This window comes from Venturia canescens, chromosome 10 (genome assembly GCF_019457755.1).
Source record: "Venturia canescens isolate UGA chromosome 10, ASM1945775v1, whole genome shotgun sequence".
NCBI lineage: Eukaryota > Metazoa > Arthropoda > Insecta > Hymenoptera > Ichneumonidae > Venturia > Venturia canescens.
Genome location: NC_057430.1, coordinates 11,348,500 through 11,370,614, shown reverse-complemented (window position 1 = coordinate 11,370,614; position 22,115 = coordinate 11,348,500). Strand labels below are relative to the sequence as shown.

General features: G+C 38.9%; 4 protein-coding genes and 1 pseudogene across 4 annotated transcripts; 1 reads left to right on the top strand and 4 right to left on the bottom strand.

Annotated features, from left to right (window-relative positions):
- Positions 1 to 56: 56 nt before the first annotated feature.
- Positions 57 to 1,914, bottom strand: LOC122417653 (tRNA:m(4)X modification enzyme TRM13 homolog). Its single transcript, XM_043431373.1, has 4 exons — positions 1,524 to 1,914; positions 1,254 to 1,450; positions 670 to 1,095; positions 57 to 512 (listed from the first exon to the last, which is right to left on the bottom strand). Exons 1-4 carry the CDS (start codon positions 1,709 to 1,711, stop codon positions 97 to 99), a joined length of 1,227 nt encoding a protein of 408 aa, XP_043287308.1. The 5' UTR covers positions 1,712 to 1,914; the 3' UTR covers positions 57 to 96.
- A 53-nt stretch (positions 1,915 to 1,967) lies between these two features.
- Positions 1,968 to 4,443, top strand: LOC122417652 (uncharacterized). The gene is made up of 4 exons (XM_043431371.1): positions 1,968 to 2,436; positions 2,504 to 2,873; positions 3,201 to 3,490; positions 3,588 to 4,443. Exons 1-4 carry the CDS (start codon positions 2,110 to 2,112, stop codon positions 4,338 to 4,340), a joined length of 1,740 nt encoding a protein of 579 aa, XP_043287306.1. The 5' UTR covers positions 1,968 to 2,109; the 3' UTR covers positions 4,341 to 4,443.
- A 23-nt stretch (positions 4,444 to 4,466) lies between these two features.
- LOC122417656 (uncharacterized) lies at positions 4,467 to 12,501 on the bottom strand. Its single transcript, XM_043431377.1, has 10 exons — positions 11,961 to 12,501; positions 11,284 to 11,601; positions 10,880 to 11,152; positions 9,621 to 9,913; positions 9,247 to 9,494; positions 8,342 to 8,690; positions 8,082 to 8,246; positions 7,658 to 7,933; positions 4,963 to 7,187; positions 4,467 to 4,881 (listed from the first exon to the last, which is right to left on the bottom strand). Exons 1-9 carry the CDS (start codon positions 12,340 to 12,342, stop codon positions 6,642 to 6,644), a joined length of 2,850 nt encoding a protein of 949 aa, XP_043287312.1. The 5' UTR covers positions 12,343 to 12,501; the 3' UTR covers positions 4,467 to 4,881; positions 4,963 to 6,641.
- Positions 12,502 to 13,103: 602 nt separating this feature from the next.
- LOC122416783 (odorant receptor 13a-like) lies at positions 13,104 to 16,296 on the bottom strand. Its single transcript, XM_043429827.1, has 5 exons — positions 16,048 to 16,296; positions 14,915 to 15,520; positions 14,675 to 14,782; positions 13,685 to 13,837; positions 13,104 to 13,157 (listed from the first exon to the last, which is right to left on the bottom strand). Exons 1-5 carry the CDS (start codon positions 16,294 to 16,296, stop codon positions 13,104 to 13,106), a joined length of 1,170 nt encoding a protein of 389 aa, XP_043285762.1.
- Positions 16,297 to 17,740: 1,444 nt separating this feature from the next.
- On the bottom strand, positions 17,741 to 21,665 carry LOC122416782 (odorant receptor 13a-like; annotated as a pseudogene).
- Between the last annotated feature and the right edge of the window lie 450 nt (positions 21,666 to 22,115).

Sequence of the window (22,115 nt, the reverse complement as noted above, 5' to 3'; positions counted from 1 at the left end):
AGAAAATGTAACAATTTGAAAAAAATGGGACAAATTTGGCTAATAAATGTGAAAAATAACATTTAGAAAATGTTTTTTACTCTTGTACATAAAAAATCATAATTTTTTTGAAACACCAACCATACACATATTTTCAAGTGAAACATCAGACGTCGTATAATGAATGAGATTGCATTCAAAGCCTAAATTCCTTAGATACTCAGTTCGTCCCCAATTGAGCAAAGACTTGACTTTTAGTCCAATATTTTCTCGTTCTTTGATCAATTTTTTTTTCTCCTCGTTTTCTTCACCTGTAGCATTACGACTTTTGCCAGTTGCACACGTTGCCCAGCTTGCAATGCTGCACAAAATTGGGAATTCTTCTTTTTCAAAACCACTTTTTTCTAAATAATCTTTGCCAGTGTAGGAGGCATATTCACAACGATGATGACAACACAGAGCTATCAATAAACCAGAAATACGATTTTTTCTGTCCTCCTTTAGCAGCTCAGCTAAACATCGTATTGATAGATCTGTAAAAAAAATTTTCATCACTACTCATTGTTACTATTATACAATAATTTTTCAATACTGGAACCAAAATCAAACATGTTGATAAAATCTCTAAATTTAAAGAACTATGGTCTCCAGAAACAATTTTCAAGAATAAAAATAGTCTTGAAAGATTACCAGTAGCTGCGCCGCACAAGTGCTTAGCTATACCAACAATGTTCTCGGCATTTTGAATCTCTGGCACATTACATAATCGCAGATCAGCAATGTCGGCTCGAATTCGTGTGACATTAATGGGACATTCCTCGTTTTTTAATTTATTGTCACTTTTATGACGATGGCTAGAACGATCAATTAACAATACCGACGATCCTGATTTATCAAGTATTGTTTGAGCTAACCAGTAAGTGAGTTTTCCTTTACCAGCTCCAAATTCAATAAAACACGTGTTGTCTTGAGTTAGACCTGCCTTTTTCAAATGGCTTAAAAGAGATGCGTTTTGTAACAGATGCTTTCGCAGACCGTGTCCATAAGACTCGTTTGCTATTTCAGATTCAAGAACAGTGTCACACAGAATTTCTTCAGGGATTTCTGGCAACTGACCTGGGAAATAGTTTGAAAAACAATATTCAATGGAACTTTGAATATTTTTGCATTTGATTGATATCTTGTTTCATTATAAGATTCGTTAATCAAGTCCAATTTTTTAAATTTTAATTACCCACTTGAATCAGGATTTGAATCAAGAAAAAAATACAAACCGTAGGCTGTCTCGACTTTCCGAATGACAGAATCAATGAGCTTCTGATCTAGTTGTGATAATGGTACACGCTCAGGTTGTTCCTCATTGATGTTACCAAGATTAATTCCTTTGACAATGTACGAAGGCTGACAATCTACAAGACGCCTGGCATTGCACACTTTCAAGTGTTGAGCCAATTTTGATTCGTAACAAGTACTGCAAACCTATACATTAATGTTGTTCAACACGTTTTGAAAAACGAACGAGCAATGTTCATTTTGATACTCACTGAGTGGGATCAACGGGACACGAAATCCTGTTATATTTCGAGTGCAAACTTTCTTCCTTTTCATTGTTTACTGACACTTGTAGGTGCTCACCACAATAATTGTTTCCATTTCTCACTGTCATACGGCAAAATCTTTTTTTTCGTTTCACAAAAAATCGACAGTTTTCGCTTGTTCTTGAATCAGCCATTGTTTTGGTTTCTATCGAGGGATTTTCAAGTTACGGTTTCGTGTAGGTACTCATTATTCTAATGAAAAATCGGGTTTTGTACTTTTGGAGTCTTTGAATGCACATAAACTGATTCGTGTAATCTAACCTATAAATGAAGATAATCTAGATTTGAAAAAATATTTCACAGTGTGAAGTTCGTCACATAATCAACGTCAATCGAAATGATCGAAAAAAATGGTACACGCAGCGACGCAGCTGACGCAGTCGCCGCGTCGATTCGAAACTGTGCTTGCGATCAATTTTCCCACAGTCTATTATTCAAATGGTTCGGAATTTTCATTGACATGAAATGCCAAAAATATTTGAGTGAATAATAAAATCTACAAGTGACAAATAAGAAGATAAAATATTCTTTTATGGATTACGGGGAGAATAAAAATTTAACTAACAGTTTTTTGAGTACGGAATTTAATAAAAATGATAACCAAACGCCAAATTTTATCAAACAGTTTTCATGCACGTTATTGGAAGAAGGGAACAATAAAAGTGATTTGAAACTGAAAATATCAAAACTCGAGGCTTACAGTCGTCAGTTGTGTATGAACTTGATAGATTTGCAAAAAAATCGTGAAGACATAACCAATAAAACGTTGGCGCTGTCAGCTGAGCTAGAATGCACTGAGAATGAGACTGAAGCGATATATTCAGAACCGAATGTCGACGTTTCTCTCCCAATCAAAAAGGTTCGAAGACAAAATTACAACGAAATTTAAAACATCTTAATTGCTTGATTATATTTTCTTTATACAGAGAGAATGTTGCTCTATTTGCATGGGGGATATAAAAAAAGATTTAAATAACGAATGGGACTACGGAGAGACCGATGATCTTTGCGAGCCCTGCTTGGACGCTTTTTCTCTCCCAGAAGTCAACGTTTCTCAATGTTGTTGCTGCATGTACAGTCAGAATCACGAATCTTACGATTGTTTTTGCGAAAAATGTCATAACCTCGAATCGAATATTGGCTCAAATTCTGCGAGTTACATTTTTTCGGATCACGAAATTCTTCAGCATGCTCAAAAAATGAGTCGAGGCGATTCGAATTTTTGTTGCGTTTGCAGCAATTTTGAAGAACCTTTTGTGGGCCACTGTCACAAAATTTGCGAGTGTGAAGAACACAGTGAGATATAGCACAAATATTTTCGTCTTAAAAAAGTATTTGTTATAAAAAATAGAGAATTAGAAAAAAGTTTCGAAACTTTGAAATTCAATCGATTATTTAGTTTTTATGATCGAAAATATCGTTTCCTAACCTTACAAAATTGTTACGAGCTGAAACTTGACCAAGTTTTTCTCGTTGAAATTTTTTTTTTACTCCTTCGAAGTTGATCTCGATTAATAAGAATCAGTTTCTCCTAAATCTCTATGCTTAATGCATTTATTGAGGTTTCCTCAAACTGTCAAATACAATAAATAAAATCCTAAATTCTCTTCGATTTTTCCAAAGTCGTAGATGGCGCTGAAGAGCTATTCGGAGGTAGACTCGATTGTGTCGAAACTTTGCAGAAATTTATGAACAATAATAATGTGTGTCTTGGGGAAATTGAATCGAACACACAATCGAAAAGAATTTGTGAGTCGTGTGGAAGGTATGACATTCAAGATTCTGCTTCGCCGTCTCATTCATCGAAGTGCAAGTTGATCAAAATTTCAGAAAAAAATGGTACAAAAATCGAAGAAAACAAGGGAAAATTACAAAATAAATGTTCAGTCGAAGAAGCATCAAACGTTGAACGAGTGAGTAATTTTTTTGCTTTTCTTCTTTTCGATACTTTTTTATCGGCAATCAGCAGATTTTTTGTTTTTCTTTGCACTTATTTCTATTTTTCTCAAGGTCGAAGACATCGAGGGTGTCTTTGGAGTACCACAAAATACTGCAAATTCGAGATCAAAAAATCAAATATTCGACAACGAGCCTGGAGGCGATTCCAAAACGAAAATAAACGGTTGGAAACGTTCGGAACGCCTCCGACATTCAGAAACGACAAAAACTGAGTCTTGGACGGACGAAACGAAAAGTGGGGAGCAGCAAAGTATGAGGAGCGATTTTGCATCAGGGCTTTTCGTACTTTTCGTCATTATTTTATCGTACGCTTCTCGTTCTCCTGATTTATCTCTATCAATAATTTACTTCGACAATTTTTCGACGTACCTCCGCGGAATATTTGACATTTCAAAAAACGAGAGAATCGCGAAGCTCATCGACCTTTTTAATCGCGAATTCAGCAGTTTTCAAAAACTCTTTTATTTTCTCACCAATAATTTCACCTTCCTCGGTGCTGTTTTCGGCTCCATATCTTTCCTCAAAAGCGTCTGGTCCGTTGCTAAAAATTTGTATTTTTTCTTACGAAAAGACTCGTACGACTGCTACCCCTATTTTTCCCTAAGAAAGCCTCGTAAATTATTAAAAAGCTCTTTCAAACGTGTCATCGCTTCTTCCAAATCGCAAGTCCATTATTTTTCCTACGTCTCGTGGCTGGCCCTCGGTTTTCTCATCGGTAGACTGTCCCGAATGAGTGACAATTGGTCTCCCCCGTCCTCGGGAGCCGCTTCAAATAATCTTCTGGCTCGTGTCAAATGGTGGTGATTTTTTTTGGTAACTCAATCTTTTGAACCGTTCATGAATCCGAATTTTTCAAGGAAATATCCAAATGGAAAGTTTACGGAAATAAATGTTTTATTGTGTCAAAGCTTTTTTGTCATTTTTTCGTACTGCAATCGAAGAAGCAAAGGCTGCGATGACGTTGGATCAATTTGTCGGTAAATTTTCGAGACCAGCCGCCGCAGCGGCGTCTCCAGTCCCGGGATAAACGAAGGAAAATCCCTGATAATACTCGGGGCTCTTGAGGCTGGTGCTCATTTCTGGTCTGCTGTATTTCAACGACCCTCCTGGATGGTACAATCGGGATTTTTTCTTCTCGACAGTACTGGCCGATGTTTGCTGAATTATTTTGTACTCCCAGGAGTTTTCTTTGTCACGCTCGTAATCAGCGATCTCGGGGTGATTGTTTTTCAGATAAATCTTTTGCGCCGCGCTCGCGAGAGCTTTCGCTCCGTAGCCGAAGCTGAAAGTGCTCGAGTTCCGATTCTCATCCGATTTTGAGGGACGAGTTTCGCGAACGAAAAATCTGTGGGGTTGGAAAAAACTTTTCAATCGTTTCCATTTTTTGTCAACTCTTGATAACTCCGATTTGGAAATTTTCAATTACCGATTTGCCGGCATCGCTCGCGTACTTTCCGTCGAAAACAATTGCAGCGTATTCGATTGATTGACTCCCGAAAAAGCGACTTTGGAATTCTGACAAATGAATTTTTCTCTCATTAATCTTCAAGTAAAGTCTTAAAATTTATACGATTTTAAATATTCCTTCTGCGACTCGCCTTCTTCCAAGTTTTCTCGCTCAATATCCTTCCGATCAGCTCGTTGCTCGTGTCCTCCCGGCCTTCCATTATCCCCCGCGACAATTTCGTTTTTTCGCCAGCTCTCGACGACGAAATTTCCGACGTTTGGGAGGATTCACTAGGGCTAGGAGAGCGAGGGATCTGGGAAAAAAGGCGCAGGAGTTTGGGACCTTTGTTCATCGAAGTTTCCAATCCATTTTCTCTTTGCAAACATTTTTTTATTGTCTCACTGAACGACATTATATTGGGTCTACAAAACCTCGCTAAATCGATCCTCGGCAACGTCTTTCGTCAAGGAGATCCTGAAAAATCGACTGCACCGTCAGCTTTTTAAAAATTTCCATCAAAACTCGACTCGAACCCCCCACACAATTCTGTTTTCGGTTATTTCATTATAGAAAGAGCGCAAAGAATCCTCGAGCTATTTCCCCATGAATGAGGGATGAAAAATCAATAATTTCGTTTCATTTTTCTCGAGACGATTTCGACTCCGATTTTAAAAATACCATCAGCGCATCGAATCGTTTTTAGTAGGTCTTTGGACTAACGAAATTGGGTACAACTATCACGTGCAATATATGAGCTTGCACTCGGGTAGGCGGACAGACAATTTATATGCTCTGCGGAAGTCGCCCTGAATGAATTGCCCCGATTATTATCATTTCCGCGACTGTTACCGGGCACGCGAGATAGCCGGTTTGAGGGAGCGTTTCTCCACAGATTTGCGTTGCAACATTTTATTTTAATTCCAGAGCTTTTCGCCCCTTTAATCATCAGAAGAATAAACGTCCAACGATCCTTTGGATTTGAGCTTGGATTTTACAGAAAATTAATAATGGCTCGGGCCTCGGGGTGTTGCAACGAATCGCACAAAAAAATGATCGAGCTCGAGGTTGAATGAAAACGATGAAACTTTCAACGAATGTTGTAAAAATAATTCGATCGACCGGGTCGAAATTTTCGACAAAATTCATGATTCTCCGGCATTCACCGATTATTTATTTCAGTTATAACGCATAAAACTTTTTCCGCATACCAGACTCGTTGGAGTGACGAAAATGAGAATGCAATCGAGAGTTATAATAGACTATTTCCTCTTAAATCACCATAGAATCACGCGATATAAATTCCTACCTTGCTACACATACAAAATCGTTGAAATGCTGCTCGAATAACGCGAACTAAGACTTCCCTCTCCACGTGATATATCACGCGACACAAAAATTGCACGACGCGGATTTTCTTCGCTTCGTTTATAGCCACGTCATTTTTGTCCAAGTTTCAGATTTTTTACGGAGAGCATAATCGTTCGGAAAAAGTAACTCGAACGATAAAAATTTAGCAAATTTTGGACTTCCGCAGCGGGGAAAGCAATTTTTGGGAGAAATTGTTTTTTTTTACTCCAAATATTGACCGAAAGTAACTTTACGGTGCACCGTTTTCTCTTCGTCGCTTTTCAGGGAATAACAAAGACCGATTTTTTTTTTCAAAGAGTGTAAGCACTTTTGGAGCCGCGTCTCTGATTGGCAGCGGAAACTTTCCGAATGAGAGAAGAGCTCTGTTTGAAGTGCTTCCACGTGAGAGCCCTCAAATTATCGTAGAATTTATTGGAAAGAACGATTTTATGGGGGAAGAACAAGTTGGGAGATTGAACTTTTTCTTTCCTGCTACTTTCCGCGCGCTCTTTCGACACCGCAGTTTCGATATTGTCGTCCAAATTTTCGAACACGATGTCGTGCACGTAGGGCGGATAAATGATTTTCCTCGTGCGCGGGTCGGTGTGAAAAAGTCGGAATTTGCAAGTACCGCAAATGGCAGCGTGCAATAAAAACTGAGCTGATTCGTCCCACCAACGTCGAGCGTCCCGGCGCTTCGCTTCACGTACCTGAGACCTCGACAATATTTCGTCCTGCGTCGCGTGCTGTACGTGTCTTGGACACGCAGCCTTTTCGCGCGCATTCTCCCTCCTTTTACTTCGACTCGATCGCAATGTCGACGAATGCGTCGCAGCTGCTATTCGATCGACCTGAATCTGAAAAAGGAACAAACCGTTCTATGCTCAAAACGAAAAAAACAAACAGCGAACGTAACCGTCGATCTACAACCATTTTATTATCAATTACCAAATTAGAAGGAGTAAAATGCTAATTGAGTTGCGGTTTTTATCATTTTTATCAATTTTCCAATCAGCCGTTTATTACCAATTTTTTCAACTACGAAGACCTGAACATTCGTTTAGCAAATAAAAATGTGGAAATAGTTTTAACGAAAAATTAAAATCAACAATTTGTTTTACCAAGTGACTTTTTTATTTTGTAAAAAAAAATTGTCGATCGACAAGTTTTTGTCAATTTCTCACGAATTTTTCAAGTATTTAGCATGAACATTTTAATTCGGAATTCATTAGGATCGTTCTGTTGAATTTTATATTGCTGAGTTAGTCAATTTCTAGTCGTTCAACGAAACCACTTTAATTAATAAAAGCATCAAAAAAATCGTAACCTTGGGACGTTTGAAGCCTTTTCTACCGGAATTCAAGGAGCCTTGTCGAACCGGTGAAACGACTCGTTCCTCTTTCGGCGATTCTTGGCGTTGTTTCGTAGGATCACCGAACAATCCTTTCGATTCGGCAACTTTGATCATAAACAATGAGTTGAATTGCATCATCTCTTTGCGTTTTATAACGGCTAAATAGCAACCCTCGTTGAGCCACTTTGCTGATTCCATGCCGTAAATATCGAGGGGTGAATCAATTTCGAAAATGTCGCTTTCCGGTACCTGTGAAAAAATCGTCAGTTGTCCAGATTTTTCCCAAAAATTAATATTTTCGGCTCAACCTATTAAATTTCGAGTATTCAACATTTCTTCGAGTTTGAATCAACGTTGAAATGTCAAAAACTGCAAAAATTTTCGGTTCACACGAAACCTCGAAATCAGCCGAAACCCGAGTCGACATATCTTCCTCGTCTTCGATTCGCTTTTCTTCTTGCGATTCATTTTTTTGGTCCACGGATTGCGTACGTTTTCCAGCTTTGCCCGATCTCGTCATCTTTGCCGAAGTTTCCTTGTTCGAAGCTTTGATCTTCTTGGGCTGCAAATATTCGTGGCAAGCGAAAAAATAACGTTTTTCTTCGACAGCTCAATGATTTGAGCTTTACTTTCTACTTCGCTCATTTTTTTATTCACCGGATGCTCACGCGCGTACTTGTCAGCGGCCATTTGATTGGCGTGCTGAACGACCTGGTCGACCATTTCGAATGTTTCGGACGGTAGAATACTGTGGGCTTCGTAAATAAGCAGTTGAACGTTTGGTCGAGTCAGGGCGTACTTGAGTGTCGTTAATTGCTCGGTCAGAAGCGTCTTCGGTTGCTCCAACTCGATGTCGATTTCGGTCAAAGTCTCCAGAAGCTTCGTGTCGCCACCCCGAGCGACTGCCAGGTCAACCACGTCTTTTACTCCCGTGTAACTGCACGGGGGTGGGCAAAGAACGACAGTGGCTCGTTCGAGCTCAGCCAGAGGTGGGGGAGCCACGTATCTGCCAATAAAAACATGTTAAAGGACGAAGAAAAACATTGAAAACGAGATTTTCTTGAAATGAAAACATTTTAAGGTCATGCCCGAAAGATCGTATTTTATGGGTGCCTAAATTGGGTCGATTTTTTACTTCCCAATTGAAGATATTATCACTTTGAATTAGAGCCAGAGTTATCAATTGGAAATCGTAAATAAATTTTCTCAACGGTATCCTTTGGCGAATGAAATTACAAGCCCTTAATTAATCGGGGATCGAACACTGAGTGAACCCAAAATTTCATTCGCCCCTGGCTAAAATACCATAACTTTTTATGTAAAAAATCGCATTAGTGAGTTCAAAAGGAAAAGACAACGAGAAATGGATCGACGATTGTTCCAATCGATCAATCAAATTTGATCGATTGATTTTTGTTCGTTGATGAAAAATCGATAATGCTATTTCTGAATTAGTTTTGACTCGATGAAATCATAAAAAAAAGCTGAGCCATCGAATGTCTCTCGATAAAATCCACGAGCTAATTTTTTTTCTCTAAAATTGAATTTTTTCATAGTCATACTTCTCAGCAAAGACTCGACACTGCTGAGTCGTCAGTCCGAGTTTGCCTAAATAATCTTCGTACTGGTGACGCTGTTGACCGGTACCAAAAGCCAACAGCCTTCCAGCGTCCTCGATGTCCGCTATTAGTCCTGCCAAATATCCTGTGTGACGAGGAGCTATCGTGTGAGTGAGGACCACAGGTCCACAGAGTCGACCGCAACGTATCGTTTGAGCGAGAGCTGCAGCTCCGAGGCACAGCGACCTTTCCTGTTGGAAAGAACATAAAAAATTGTCAGGAAAAATCTAAAGGTTCCTGCCAAGTTTACAAAGTGTATCTTTCGATCCAAATAATAAACCAAAATCCACTCGAAATTTGTTTTTTTTCGATGTTACCAAAAATATGAAACGATGGCTCGTGACGAGGTCAGACATGGCCAATTTTTCTCTCGCTTTATCATGAAGATTCACGACTTTGGGGCAAATCGGATCAAACACATAATGATGTTCGTCGAGCTCGGTCTCGTTGCAATTCGCACAAAGACGCAATTCGAGCTTTGACATTTCACCGATGAATTCCGCTCTGCTGGGTATTTTGATGGTGTTGACCCAACCGGAAGCTAAACACGCTCCGTCTTCGCTCCAATTTACTCCCTCGGCGGATCGCAGATGAGCTGGTAGCAGCTCGTCTATTCGAGAATGAAAAATCGATCGTCGATCAACGTTATGCTGGGAGGAAGGAAAAATCGGGATTTTTTCTTTTGACCCTTCGTCATGAAAATTAAGGTAGATCATCATGCCGGTAGAATTTTATTTTATGGGTGTCTAAATCGCATCGATTTTTACTTCCTAATTAAAAATATCATCACTCTAAATTAATGTCAGAGTTATTCATTCAAAATTCTAAATACATTTTTTCAACTTAGCTTTTGGCAAATGAAATAACAAGCCATTGATTGAACGGGGATTCAACACTGACTGAGCCCAAAATTTCATTCGTCCCTGCGGCTAAAATAGTGTAGTTTTTTATGCAAAAATCGCTTCAAAGAACGCAAAGCGCAAAACGAATGGCCCAAGCCAAGAAGAAACAAAATTCCGAAATAAGCAAATGTGAGCTTACGAGTGCTCGTTACCAATTTCGTTCAATCTTTAACGTAATTTATCTTTATTACTAGTAAGACAATCGACTTGAATTTTTTCTCAGACCTTCGTTATATACTTCATTGTTATCGTGTACTTTTTCATAAACCTCGTAACGAGCGTTCATTCGTTATCTGGAAAGATAAACGTTTTTTTATGCATAGCCTCTTTAAACCTGTGTATTTTTCTTCACATTTAAACACACGTTTATCCAAATAACCAATAAGACGAATTCTTTGAAATTTGATATGTCTGTCAGTCAATTGAAACTCTGTGTAAATTTCAAGACTTTCTTAAGAAATCGTTCCGTCCATGTACTACCTTAAAAACGTTTGAATAATCGTAATTGTTCTTTTTATCCTGGTAAAACGAAAAAGTAACGAGATTTGAAAAAATTCATGAAGAAAATTGAAGCGAAAAGGGATTTTCATCTCAATCACGGATTTTCTCAACAGTTTTGTTTTCTCTGCTTTTACAAAAGTATGTCACGACCGCTTGATATTTTATGGTTTTACCCAGAGCGAGGGCCGATCCACCGATCCTCAAGCGAGAAACGCTCGCAGCGAGTCTCGTTCTGGTCTCGATGAGCGCGTCCTCGATATCCTTAATTCCCGCCTGACGGAAAGCGCGTTCTCTCCTCTCGAGAGTCGCAGCGTCACGGCGACGAGAGAATTTTCTTCCCTGCATGTCGTACAGAAGCAGCCAAACGATTTTCTCGCGATTAATGTGCTCGCTGTACCGATACCAGAAGCCAACGTCTCGTAGGGCTTGATTTAGAATTTGTTTATCTAAACAAAAATTGATTTCTCATGCCGCAAATGGTCGAGTAACTATACAAAAAGACAGCACTGATTTTTGCTTATTTCCTAACAATTAATCGGTTAGTTTTTATCTTCGTTAGAAAAATCGATGCGCTCACATCGTAAAACGTCGTAAACGAGTCCGAAAACTCTCCTCATTTCGGCTTCGTCCTTGTAACTCGGAACTGGTGAATCTCCTTGGAGAACACGTGCCGCGAGAATAATGTCACCGACCCTCCATCCCGGCTCGATGCACGCCTCGGTCATCGAGCCGTTGCTATCGTAAATCGCGGAAGCCAAAGTCGCGAGCGAAGCATCGACGTTTCCGCTTTTCGGTCTCAACGGAAATTCCCTTTTGTCCGGTTCCCAGTCCCAAGATTTTCTCTGCTTCGCCTCGATCTCCAATTGCTCGGTCATCCTTCGTCCAATGGGTATTCGTAGGAGCGATACAAAATTGGATTAATTATGAAAAAAAAAACGAAAAATTCAGTTTGATTTTGCGGTTATGTGCCAGTTTTATTAATCGTAACAAAAGTGGATCCGCGTTCGCACGAAAAACTTCGCGACAATCTTGCAAACGTCACTTTTCTGAAGTCGCTCGATATTTTGTGCCCCGAAATGAGGAACGAAGCGCGTTTTAATTGAACTATCGAGTTGCACTGCTACCAGAATCGCAGAAGCGGCGCAGCTTCACAAAAATAACGGCACTCTCGTGCGCCGAATCGGCAATGCTTTTCGCGAGCCCATTAGCATTTAATTTCAAATAAAAAAGAAAGGATTCAGGCTCACCCTAAATTATTGTCGGCGATTCCAAGGTCAATTTCACGTTGCATATCGACAAGACGATAATAAACCTGATACCTCCATTCCTCGTTGCTCGGTAAAATGAGATCGTCGAGTTCCTTCGCTTTTTCTTCCTCGTCGGCTTGTCCCAATCTTTCTTTCCACTTGGCGAGCACGATTCGGAAGACCCGAGCGTAGAGAGTGAAGAGATTCGTGCTCCAGCGAGGCGTGTCGTCTTCGTCGGTTTCGATCGCGGTTTCTTCTTTACTTCCGGCTTCAAAAGGGCCTTCTTTCTCGTCAGGAAAGCGACGATCGTTTCGGGAGATGGATGGTCCATCCTTCGCGAAAGGAGGCTCGAGATCATTGTGAAAATTAGCGACGAGAGCAATCGCCATTTCAAACTATCGCTGTGAGCTCGCGAAGCCGGAAGTGACAGAATTCTGCTCTCACGCGGTTTTTCTCGTATTTAAAAAAGCCCGAGTGTCGCGACACGATGTGTGGAAAACCGACGATATTTCAACTTTAGCGTGTTAGTCTTGTCGAGCTCCGAGTGAATACTACCCCTGTGGAATGAAATCTAGAGGTTCGGAGGCGTCGTTCGAGGCAGCATCGAGGTCGTCGCGTGCCTCGGAAATATCATCTCTCGCTTCGCCTTCTTTTTACCTGCATGTATATGTGTGTGTTAGATATACGGGGGTATATATAGGAGTCGCATCAATCGCGAGAGTTGCCAATTTTTATCATAAATATCGCATCGTCTTTCTTTCCCTCAATCCCTTCACTTTAACCGCCATTCCTCGCACACAAATATACACGCACGTACATTTTTTTATAGCCACGTGCTATTTTTACAGTTCGCTAAATCCCATTTGTAAGTAAAGCTTTTATCGATTTGACGTCGATAACCTTTATTCGCCTCGATATAACGCCGCATCACTTTCACCCTGCTTTCGCGATGTTTTTCAAGAAAAAAAAGTCGCATCAAGATGCTTCCGTTCGAGGCTTTTGCCTCGATGAATTCGTGAGAAAGGCTTTTATTGCTATTTTATTTCGCGTAAACTACTCGTCGGAACATCGATCTTCTCCCGCTGTATTTTCGTTTTTAGTAAAAATTATACAAAACATTAGAAATTGCAGAGAAACAACGTTGTCGGTTTCACCCATCCAGCGTTCGCAATAAGAAAAAATACGACATCGTTGTGTTGACTATCTGAAAATTAAAAAAAAAAAAAAAACAATGAAAAAAACACTATGAATGTGCTGAAACGTATTTGCTGGAATCTACTGCACAGGATTTTTCTGCACTTTTTTCGTTACTCAAGCAAACTGAGGATGTGAGAGCCGCCGCATTTTGGTATGCGACGAAAATTGAAGCATAATTGAATAGTTCATATTCTATAAATGATTATATGAAATATGATTATTATTTTCGGGGTGAGATTTGACCGAGATTGTGATTTTCATTTTCGAAACACATTCGTTATGACAGAAGAGTTTCTACATGAATGCTTCGTCTCGTGGGCTGAGCGTTTAGCTCGTGGGCAATGAGTTTTGCTAAATTTTTGCACACGACAATTTAAAAGATGTGAAAATCAGCGTTACATTTTTGAATGACACCAAGCTGTACATGGCGAGGCGTCGTAGCTTTTTCTAAAACTGTATAAGTGTACGACTGTCAACTGAATGGCACGAAAAATTTTCGAGTTGTGAATTTTGGAGGAAATGCGTTTCGTTTACCGCGGCGAACATGTCGGTGGAGATTATGAGAAATTTGCAGGCTGTAAGTTTCATCGGCTGAACGCACATCATTATCAGGACATCGTTCATCAAGGATTTGTCACCGGATCCGGGCCAGTCACAATCATAAACCACGTTGCGATACTCCTCGCTCTGTTTCTCGTGTACAAACGGTCAGTCATTCAAGATGATGTACAGTTGATACTAATTTTTGATTAATTTAATTAATTATTAATTTTGTTAACCCTCTCAGACTGAGGCCCGTTTCACGTTGAAGGAAAATTATTCCCTGAAAAACTTTATCTCAAAATACTTTCCCAGTTTACGAACCCATTGTGACATTTTAGTTTTTTTTTTATTGAGAAATACGAATTTTTGAATGTTGGGTACAACATCAGGTACTGAAGGGGCAAAATCAGGAAAATTTACGAATGAATCTAGCACCTAACACCTTAAGAGTATGGATCAGTCGACTAGGCTCACTTGGAATTTTCGAAATCGAAATTCTTTGACACAGTTTGATCGATTAAAAAAAGACTCTCTCAGCCTACGCAGAACGATGGCAAAAATCGACTGACAGAGCCTTTTTTTAATCGGTCAAACTGTGTCAAAGAAATTTGATTCCGAAATTTGCAACTATCTCTCTCGCACTCATGGTTGCAATATACCGACTGATCCATCCTCTTAAATACATCATGTTAGCTCCCTTTGAAAGGATATAACGTTTGGAGTACGAAATGCCGGCTTCATATTGATATTTCGATGGGTTTGAGCAGTTTATCTCTTGGTTTAGAAATATCTATGGTGCAATCTAACCTTACTTGATGGAAATGGGCAGTTAGAAGCCCGACCTTACTGACAGATGCAGTTTTATGGGGCCTGAAAGCGCGTGTTGCTTAGAAGCAGGCCCCGAGAGGGTTAATTATTAATTTAATTAATTAATTTTCCATGAATTTCCCGAAAAAAAAGTATTTTTATAAATCGACGTACCTCCGTAATAATTACGCCTCCGTACCAAGCGTACATGAAAGCTTGGAATAGTTTCACGGCCATGTAAGCGAAAAAGTACACCATTTGGGCAACGGTCAAATGCTCAGCCTGCGTGCAGATTGATTTTTTGTTACCAAAGTTGTTTGACCCGCCTGGCGCTCAGACACGTTACGTTTTTCCCCAAATATCTCGAAGGCTAAAACTAAAGTAGGAAATTCAACAACGCGTTTGTATTCTCACCTGAGAAATGCGAAAAATAACGGTGCACATGATGATCGCACTGGTGATAAAGATCCACAAGACTATCGGTCCGTAAATCATTTCAACTTGATTACAACACTTGGCGAGTACTCGATGCGTTTCGACGCACATTCGGACTATTTTTCTATTGTCTTCGCCCGGACAGCCGATGCTCCTCATGCGATGAGCCATAAGTTGGAAAATCGCGCGTATTTGGAACACGTAATAACCGAACAACGAATCGACTCCCATAGTTACGACATAGAGATAAAAAACAGCCAAAATTTGCCAGAAATAATGAAGGTAATAAACGAAACTACCGCCCTCAAAAGACCAAGGATATTTTCCGGAATACGGCAGTAAATATATCAAGGGATACACGCCTTTGGACAGCAGGATACAAATCACGATCACGGGCACTACCAAAACAAGAAGACAAGTCACAAACAGCAAAACGGTCAGCACATAAAACGATTTTGTGTAGATATTCAGTTGATCGAAAATTTCATTCCGAATTTTCGCATTGGAAAGACTCTCTTCGAAGTATTCTCCGAGGGTGCAGTGAAGATCTACAAGTTCTCGGTAATTTATCCGAAAGCAGACAGCCTTAAAGAGGAAACCAATGTCGTTATTTGCTCCGTCACGTGAACTATTACAATCGAGTTTTCGTTTGGACTAAGACTAAGAAACATTTAATTGAAGTTTTAGTCTAAGCAGCGACAGCAAAGAGTTCAGAGTAATCTGCGAATGTACTCGAAATTCTTAGAAAATGGAAAGTTCGAGGCGAATCGAATCAACACCACATGAGTTACGGTTCAGACGAGGAGCTCACTCGAATAAATTGAAAAGTTTGCGAGACAATTGTGGAGTTGCTTAAAGATTGCTCACAAGCCACGATAGAAACCTGCCATCATAGTCAGGCCAAAATCCTTTGATGGTCGGTTTTTATCAGGCAATCATGCCCAGCTTTTCGCGTTCGTCGATTTAGTGGACCTCCTGACTTTATGTGCGCCGTTCCTTTCACTCATTAGCGTACTATGCTTTTTCTAAAATTTTCTAAAAAATCTCTGATTTTTCTTCACTCGCAGCCTATCCATTCTTCCAATGTTTTTATGATCAACGGCACGTCGTACCTTCAACACTGTTGACAGATAGCTCCCCGTAACGCCGATGCTTTCAGTAAGTAACTCGAGATTATGATAATTTTCTCGACCGAAGTTAAAAGCTGCGCAACTCACGGCGAAGCAGCCGAGGGTATTAAAAAAACATAGAACTTGATATGCTGAACAAGCCCATTCTCTCGTTGGCCATAATCCAGCAAAAAATAGCATCCTTTTTATTCCCCGAGCGTAATTTCTATAACTCGACGATTCATCAACCATTATGCTTGCACGCTTTTCAAGAAAATAACCGATGATGCTAGAGCCGAAGCCAACGAGATAATGGGGGATAAACGTACGACCTCCCAGCTCATCGAGTTTCCACTTAATTCGAGAATTGTTACCGAGTTACTTCAGCTGATTGTTGGATAAATTGCACTAGGGAAAAGGACAGGTGTTATCCACCAGGAAATCCAAAGCGTAGTCATATAGATCGATATTCTAAGAAAATTTTCCTGAGAGGTGCAGAGCTTTCAGTTCTCACTTGACCGTCTTGGGAGTCATTTCTCTCAACAATCCACAATCCATTCGAATTCAAATTGCAAGGTAATTTCGTTTCATTCGTAGCATGAAAATTTCACGAATAAGTTGATCATTTTTTGTTCAGCATTTATGAACTTATTTATTGAGGCCTCTCCAATGTTGAGGCACTTCGGACTACGTGAATTCGGAAACCAAATGAGCAAATTTCCTATTTTTTTTTTTAATGTAATATATAAATAATTGTATTCGAAATGTTGAGCACATCATGAAACCTCATTTCAACGGCATTTGAACAAATTTTATCTTAAAATTAAGAAAATTGAACCTGGTTTCTGAAGACCTCTGAAAAAAAGTGTTTTGTCGTGGTCAGCAATAACTCGTGATAGCTTCCCCTGAAATTAAAAAACCAAGTTATTTCTGTCAGTAGATAAGTACAGCCCGTGAAAGAACGGAGATTTTTTTTCGATTACAACTATTTTTACAAGGCTTTGAGGATAAAAATTTGATTATAAATTTTTTGTATACAGTTCCACCGAGGATTTTTATTTGTATTTTTTTGAAAAATCCTTACGCTCCAAAACCCATGGAAACCTCGAAACTGTTTCCAATTCCAATCTTGGAAAGTTCTGCTTTCTTTGTCCGAATTATTCATCTTTTGAGGCCCCTCTCGCCAACGAATACGGACACGCATATATTTTTTTATTGCTGCATGCTTTTTTTAATCTGTGAAATCTTCGTAAGTTAAGCCTTCAGTGACCCGATGTCGATGCTCTCCATTCGCCTCCATAAGACGGCACGATTCTTTCATTTCTGATCTTCATTTTTCGATAAGAATTCGTTCGTAGACGATTTCAATTCGGGGCTCGACTTATCTCGTTGGACTCATTGAAACGCAAAAAATGGCGTTCCTCACTTTTTATTTTGCGTTAAGTACTCGCTATAACATTTACATATTTCCGATAAAATTCTTCTTTCGATGTCCTCCTCGCCGTATCTTAATCTCTAATGGAAACGATTACAATTTAGAGACGCGGCAGCCCAGTCGTCTTGACGCTAAATATTAAAAAGAAAAATTTGGGCAGAGCGAGTCAAGACGGGCCGTGTATCTTTACTCAAGACTGGTCGATTTCTGGTGATTTGTGAAGTTCATTATTACGAGAAATGACTGCAGAAAACACTGTGATTATGCATCAAGTGTTCGCAGTAAGAAGAAATAAGACATGGTCGTGTTGATTATCTGAAAATTCAAAAAAAAATCATAAATGTGTTTAAAATTATTAACCGAAATCTGAAGTCCTGGATTTTTGGGCATTTTTATCGTTCAAGCAAATCATAGATGTAAGAGCGTCGCTAACTTAGTTCGTGATAAAAACCGGATTTTATAAAAAAATTTTATATCCTAGAACTGAAACTCTTGGAGTTCTCCTTGGAGTTTACAGTTAAAAAGTAAAGAACTCATCGAGCAGTTTATTAGTTTTCATTGCATTGGAAAACTGATTAGAATGTCGATTTAATTTTAAATTGCCAATGACTTTTGTCATCATTTCCGAAACTCAAGTAAAATCATTTTCCTATGAATTTTTATTTATTGAATCTTTCTTTTCCTCACAATGGGAACGTTTACAGTTACTTCTGGCAATGAGTTTTATGGTATTTTTGAGTTCATGAGAACATTTGAGTTCATAGTTTAAAAGAGTGAAAAATCGGCGTTACGTTTTCGAATAATATCAAGCTGCACATGGTGAGGTTTCGTAGCTTTTTCTAAAATTGTAGTGAACGACTGTTAAGTAACCAGTTCGACAAGTTCTCAAATTCTTATTATTGAAAAAAATGCGGGTGTCCGTCCTCAATAACCTCGCTCAAAATAACCTAGTAAAATAATCAACAAACAAAAAACCGATGAACAATATAACTACGAGGATAATAATCGTCATTTAAAATGAACTTTAAGTTTGTAATTACTGGAATATGGAAAATGATTTAAATATTTATTTGAAACATTGATTAAGGATAAATATGAAACCCTATGCGGAATTTTCATTACTAGATTCGAAATGCTTCATTATAAATTTATTGTTTATTGTTTTTAACATGTTCAACATCTCGCGATGTCTCGAGAATACCCACCCTGCAATTTTTTTCCTTCGTATTGGTAGGCTCGTGTATGAATTTTTGTTTGTTTGTTTAAGTTTGTGTGTGTGTGTGTGTGTGTATTTTTGTTTGTTTGTTTGTTTTGAGATTGGTTATTTTACCAGGTTATTTTGAGCGAGGTTATTCAGGATGGGAACGAAAATGCGTTTTTTTTTACCGCAGCAAACATGTCAGTGGAGATGATGAAAAATTTGCAAGCTGTGAGTTTTATTGGCTGGATGCACATCATTATGATGACGTTGTTCATCAAAGATTTGTCGCCAGATCCGGGCCAGTCACAATCATAAACCGCGTCTCTGTTTCTCGTGTTCACATAATTATTGAAGATAAAACAAAATTTATTAAAATCGTTCATTCATCTAGAAAAAAAACAATATTTCTAAATTAACGTACCCCCGTTATAATTATGCCTCCGTACCAAGCGTACATAAAAGCTTGGAATAATTTCACCGCGATATAAGTAAAGAGGTATGCCGTTTGTCCACCGGATAAGTTCTCGGCCTGCACAAATACATTTTTTTATTTCTACCGTTATTTAATCTCCCCTCCATGCGGTTCTTCATTTCCATTTTTAACATTTATTATCTTTGCTTATAATAAATTCAAATCGTCCGAGAAATCTCAAAATGCAGTAGAAAATCGAACAGCTTTTAAAAACAAATCACAATGTTATAGTAATCCATAAAAAGTGGTGATGTGGATCTATATTCAGGCACAGATACATTCGTCTTCGGACAGATGAATCAATGCTTAGATCAATCGCTCAGTAAAGGATTTTATTCGCTCGTAAATGGCTGGATAGATGATGAAGGGAAAAGTCGAGTGAATAATCGAACGAAAGAATGTAGAGTCTGAGAGTGAGGAAGCCGATGGAATAAAAAGCAAAATGGCCGAATGTGCGATTTGGAGGATGAACGGATCCGGAGGTTGACTGAATCGATGAACCGTTCGATGGACGCATGAGCAAACGATTTGGCAAATAACTGAAATGCAATGCTGGATGAAGTAATGAGAGAAGCGTCGAGCGAATAAACCAACAGCAAATGAATGAAGAGTCCGAGAATGAAGAAATTTAATGAGTGGGAAGAAAAATGGATGAATGTGTACATTGACAGTTGCGATGGGGGCTAGGTGCATAAATCAAAATACTGATCGATGACGAGGGCATGGTGGCAAGTGGAGCGACGATCTGAACGATGATAAGTTGACAAATTGACAAAATGGAAACTGAAAAAAAAATAAATGAAATTTTTTTTTCTAGAATATTTAGTAATAATTCAAAAAAATTCTCAAGATTTTGCAACAAGCGGTGGTAATGTTTCTGGATTTTCTGCTGCATTCAGTATCCGTGGACATTTGATCTGAAATTCTATCGATTTTTATTCGTTCGATGAGTATATTGATCGTTCAAATAATGAGAAATGCAGCAGCGTCTTAGGACTAATTATTGAAAAATTAGCCTTCCAAACGCAATTGAAATTTTGATATTACTACCTGAGAAATTCGAAAAACGAGGGTGCACAGAATTATGGCGCTGGTGAGAAAGATCCACAAGACTATTGGTCCGTAAATCATTTCAACCTGATTACAACACTTGGTGAGTATTTGGTGCATTTCGACGCACATTCGGACGATGTTTCTATTGTCTTCACCCGTGTAACCGATGCTCCTCATCCGATGAGCCATAAGTTGAAAAACCGCGTGTGTTTGGAACACGCAGTAGCCGAATAACGCATCGACCCCCATAGTTACGACGTAGAGATAAAAAAATAGCGCAAATTTGCAACAGATAATGAAGATAATAAACGAAACTCCCGCCCTCAAAAGACCACGGATATTTTATCGGGTGAACACTTCTCGACAGTTGTATACAAATCACGATTAATGGTGCTAACATAAGTAGGAGTGACGTGACGAGCAGCAAATTTTTTAGCACATAAAACGGTTTTGCGTAGATATTAAGGTGCTTGAAGATTTCGCTCCGAATTTTCATATTGGAGAGACTCTCTTCGAAGTATTTTTCCAAAGTATAGTGAAGATCTACCAGCTCTTGGTAATTTATGCGGAAACAGATAACCTTAAAGAAAAAATGAACGACGATCTTTCACTTTTTCACGTTAAAATCGATTTATTGTTCTGATGAAAATTGGGAAAAATATTCTCCAGCTTCGTCGCTGCTACACGGGTCTAAGGTTGCGAAAAAAAAATTTTCTGGAAAACTGTAGAATCTTCAAGAAACTTGACGCTCACAGCAAAAAAACACTGAATCAAAATCCAGATTGCCCCGGAGAGGTCACGTCCAAAAAAAATCGTTCAGGTTTTAGCCTCGAAAGATGAAACCATCGCGAAAATTCAGGACTAAAAAAATTGGTGAAAATTGTGAACAGCCGAGGGGACAATAGAACGTTTGGAAATAGATTTTCATCGTAGAGCCACGAGCTCGGTTTTTCAGATTTTCAAGCCCCAACCAGAGAAAGATCACCCGAGATGTGAGGTAATTTTCATTTTCTCATTAAAGTCATTAAGGTGGAACGGTACCATATATAAAAGAAGAGGGATTTTGATGAAAATTGGCAGATACGTTCGAAAGTGTGTAAACTATTTGCTCGCAAAATTTTAACGGGTTCGATCATACCGTTTCTGAGAAAATTAAATTAGTTTTTTACATTGAGTCTTATGGAAAATCGTAAAAAACGCAAAAAAAAAATTGAAAAACTACTGTTAAAAAAGGCACTTTTTGATTAAACGAACACTAGCATATGAACCAACTGTCAAGATAACTCTCACAGTGATTTCACTGTATCTTTTATCTGCAACGTGTAAAAGAAAATTAGTAAACGAAGTTTGTCTCGCTATCTTTGGGCGGCCACGCAGTTTCAAACGATGGCTTAAAGCGAAGACTTACAGCTTGCCCTCGAGCTTAAGCAGAGTAGCCAACAGTCAGATATTGAAACCATAACTCTGCATTACTGCTCTCAAAGCAAATGTTTGATATTTTTTTAAATAAAAGAAGAAGCTTCATTTGTCAAAATTAGGAACATTGTGGTTGAAATAGTTATTTTTTCGTTTAAAAGTACGAAATTATCATTTTTTCATGTAAATTTAAAACCATAAACTAAATTCATGTGCAGTTGGGAAGACGAGAGGCTTTCCATGTTGAAGCATAGAAGTACCCCTCTCACCACCTGTCCCGCAAAAGAGGCCCCTAAAAGATCCGTGCAGAAAAATGGTTAAAGTTTGAGAACAAATTCAAAGATGCCACTAATTATGGAAGTTACAATAATCTAGTCGGATCTTATCAATCTTATCGATTGATTGCCGAAACTTTCTATTCGCCGTGATAAAATGGCATGTTAGAAACGTGCGTTGACTCGGTAAATTCTCTAAAATAACTAAAATAGCGTTCT

Excerpts from the sequence above, each read along its gene's own strand:
- LOC122416783 (XM_043429827.1), bottom strand. The coding sequence starts at position 16,296 with ATGGTTGATGAATCGTCGAGTTATAGAAATTACGCTCGGGGAATAAAA. Across the intron at positions 14,783-14,914 it reads TTATTTTTCGCATTTCTCAG|GCTGAGCATTTGACCGTTGC; the intron begins GTGAGAATACAA and ends ATCTGCACGCAG. Across the intron at positions 13,158-13,684 it reads CCACCGACATGTTCGCCGCG|ATAGTCAACACAACGATGTC; the intron begins GTAAACGAAACG and ends TTTAATTTTCAG.
- LOC122417653 (XM_043431373.1), bottom strand. The coding sequence starts at position 1,711 with ATGGCTGATTCAAGAACAAGCGAAAACTGTCGATTTTTTGTGAAACGA. Across the intron at positions 1,451-1,523 it reads TGTCCCGTTGATCCCACTCA|TACTTGTTACGAATCAAAAT; the intron begins GTGAGTATCAAA and ends ATAGGTTTGCAG. Across the intron at positions 1,096-1,253 it reads GAAAGTCGAGACAGCCTACG|GTCAGTTGCCAGAAATCCCT; the intron begins GTTTGTATTTTT and ends ACTATTTCCCAG.
- LOC122417652 (XM_043431371.1), top strand. The coding sequence starts at position 2,110 with ATGGATTACGGGGAGAATAAAAATTTAACTAACAGTTTTTTGAGTACG. Across the intron at positions 2,437-2,503 it reads TTTCTCTCCCAATCAAAAAG|AGAGAATGTTGCTCTATTTG; the intron begins GTTCGAAGACAA and ends TTCTTTATACAG. Across the intron at positions 2,874-3,200 it reads TTGCGAGTGTGAAGAACACA|TCGTAGATGGCGCTGAAGAG; the intron begins GTGAGATATAGC and ends ATTTTTCCAAAG.
- LOC122417656 (XM_043431377.1), bottom strand. The coding sequence starts at position 12,342 with ATGGCGATTGCTCTCGTCGCTAATTTTCACAATGATCTCGAGCCTCCT. Across the intron at positions 8,247-8,341 it reads AGTACGCGCGTGAGCATCCG|CCCAAGAAGATCAAAGCTTC; the intron begins GTGAATAAAAAA and ends GAATATTTGCAG. Across the intron at positions 7,188-7,657 it reads AAGGCTTCAAACGTCCCAAG|ATTCAGGTCGATCGAATAGC; the intron begins GTTACGATTTTT and ends TTCCTTTTTCAG.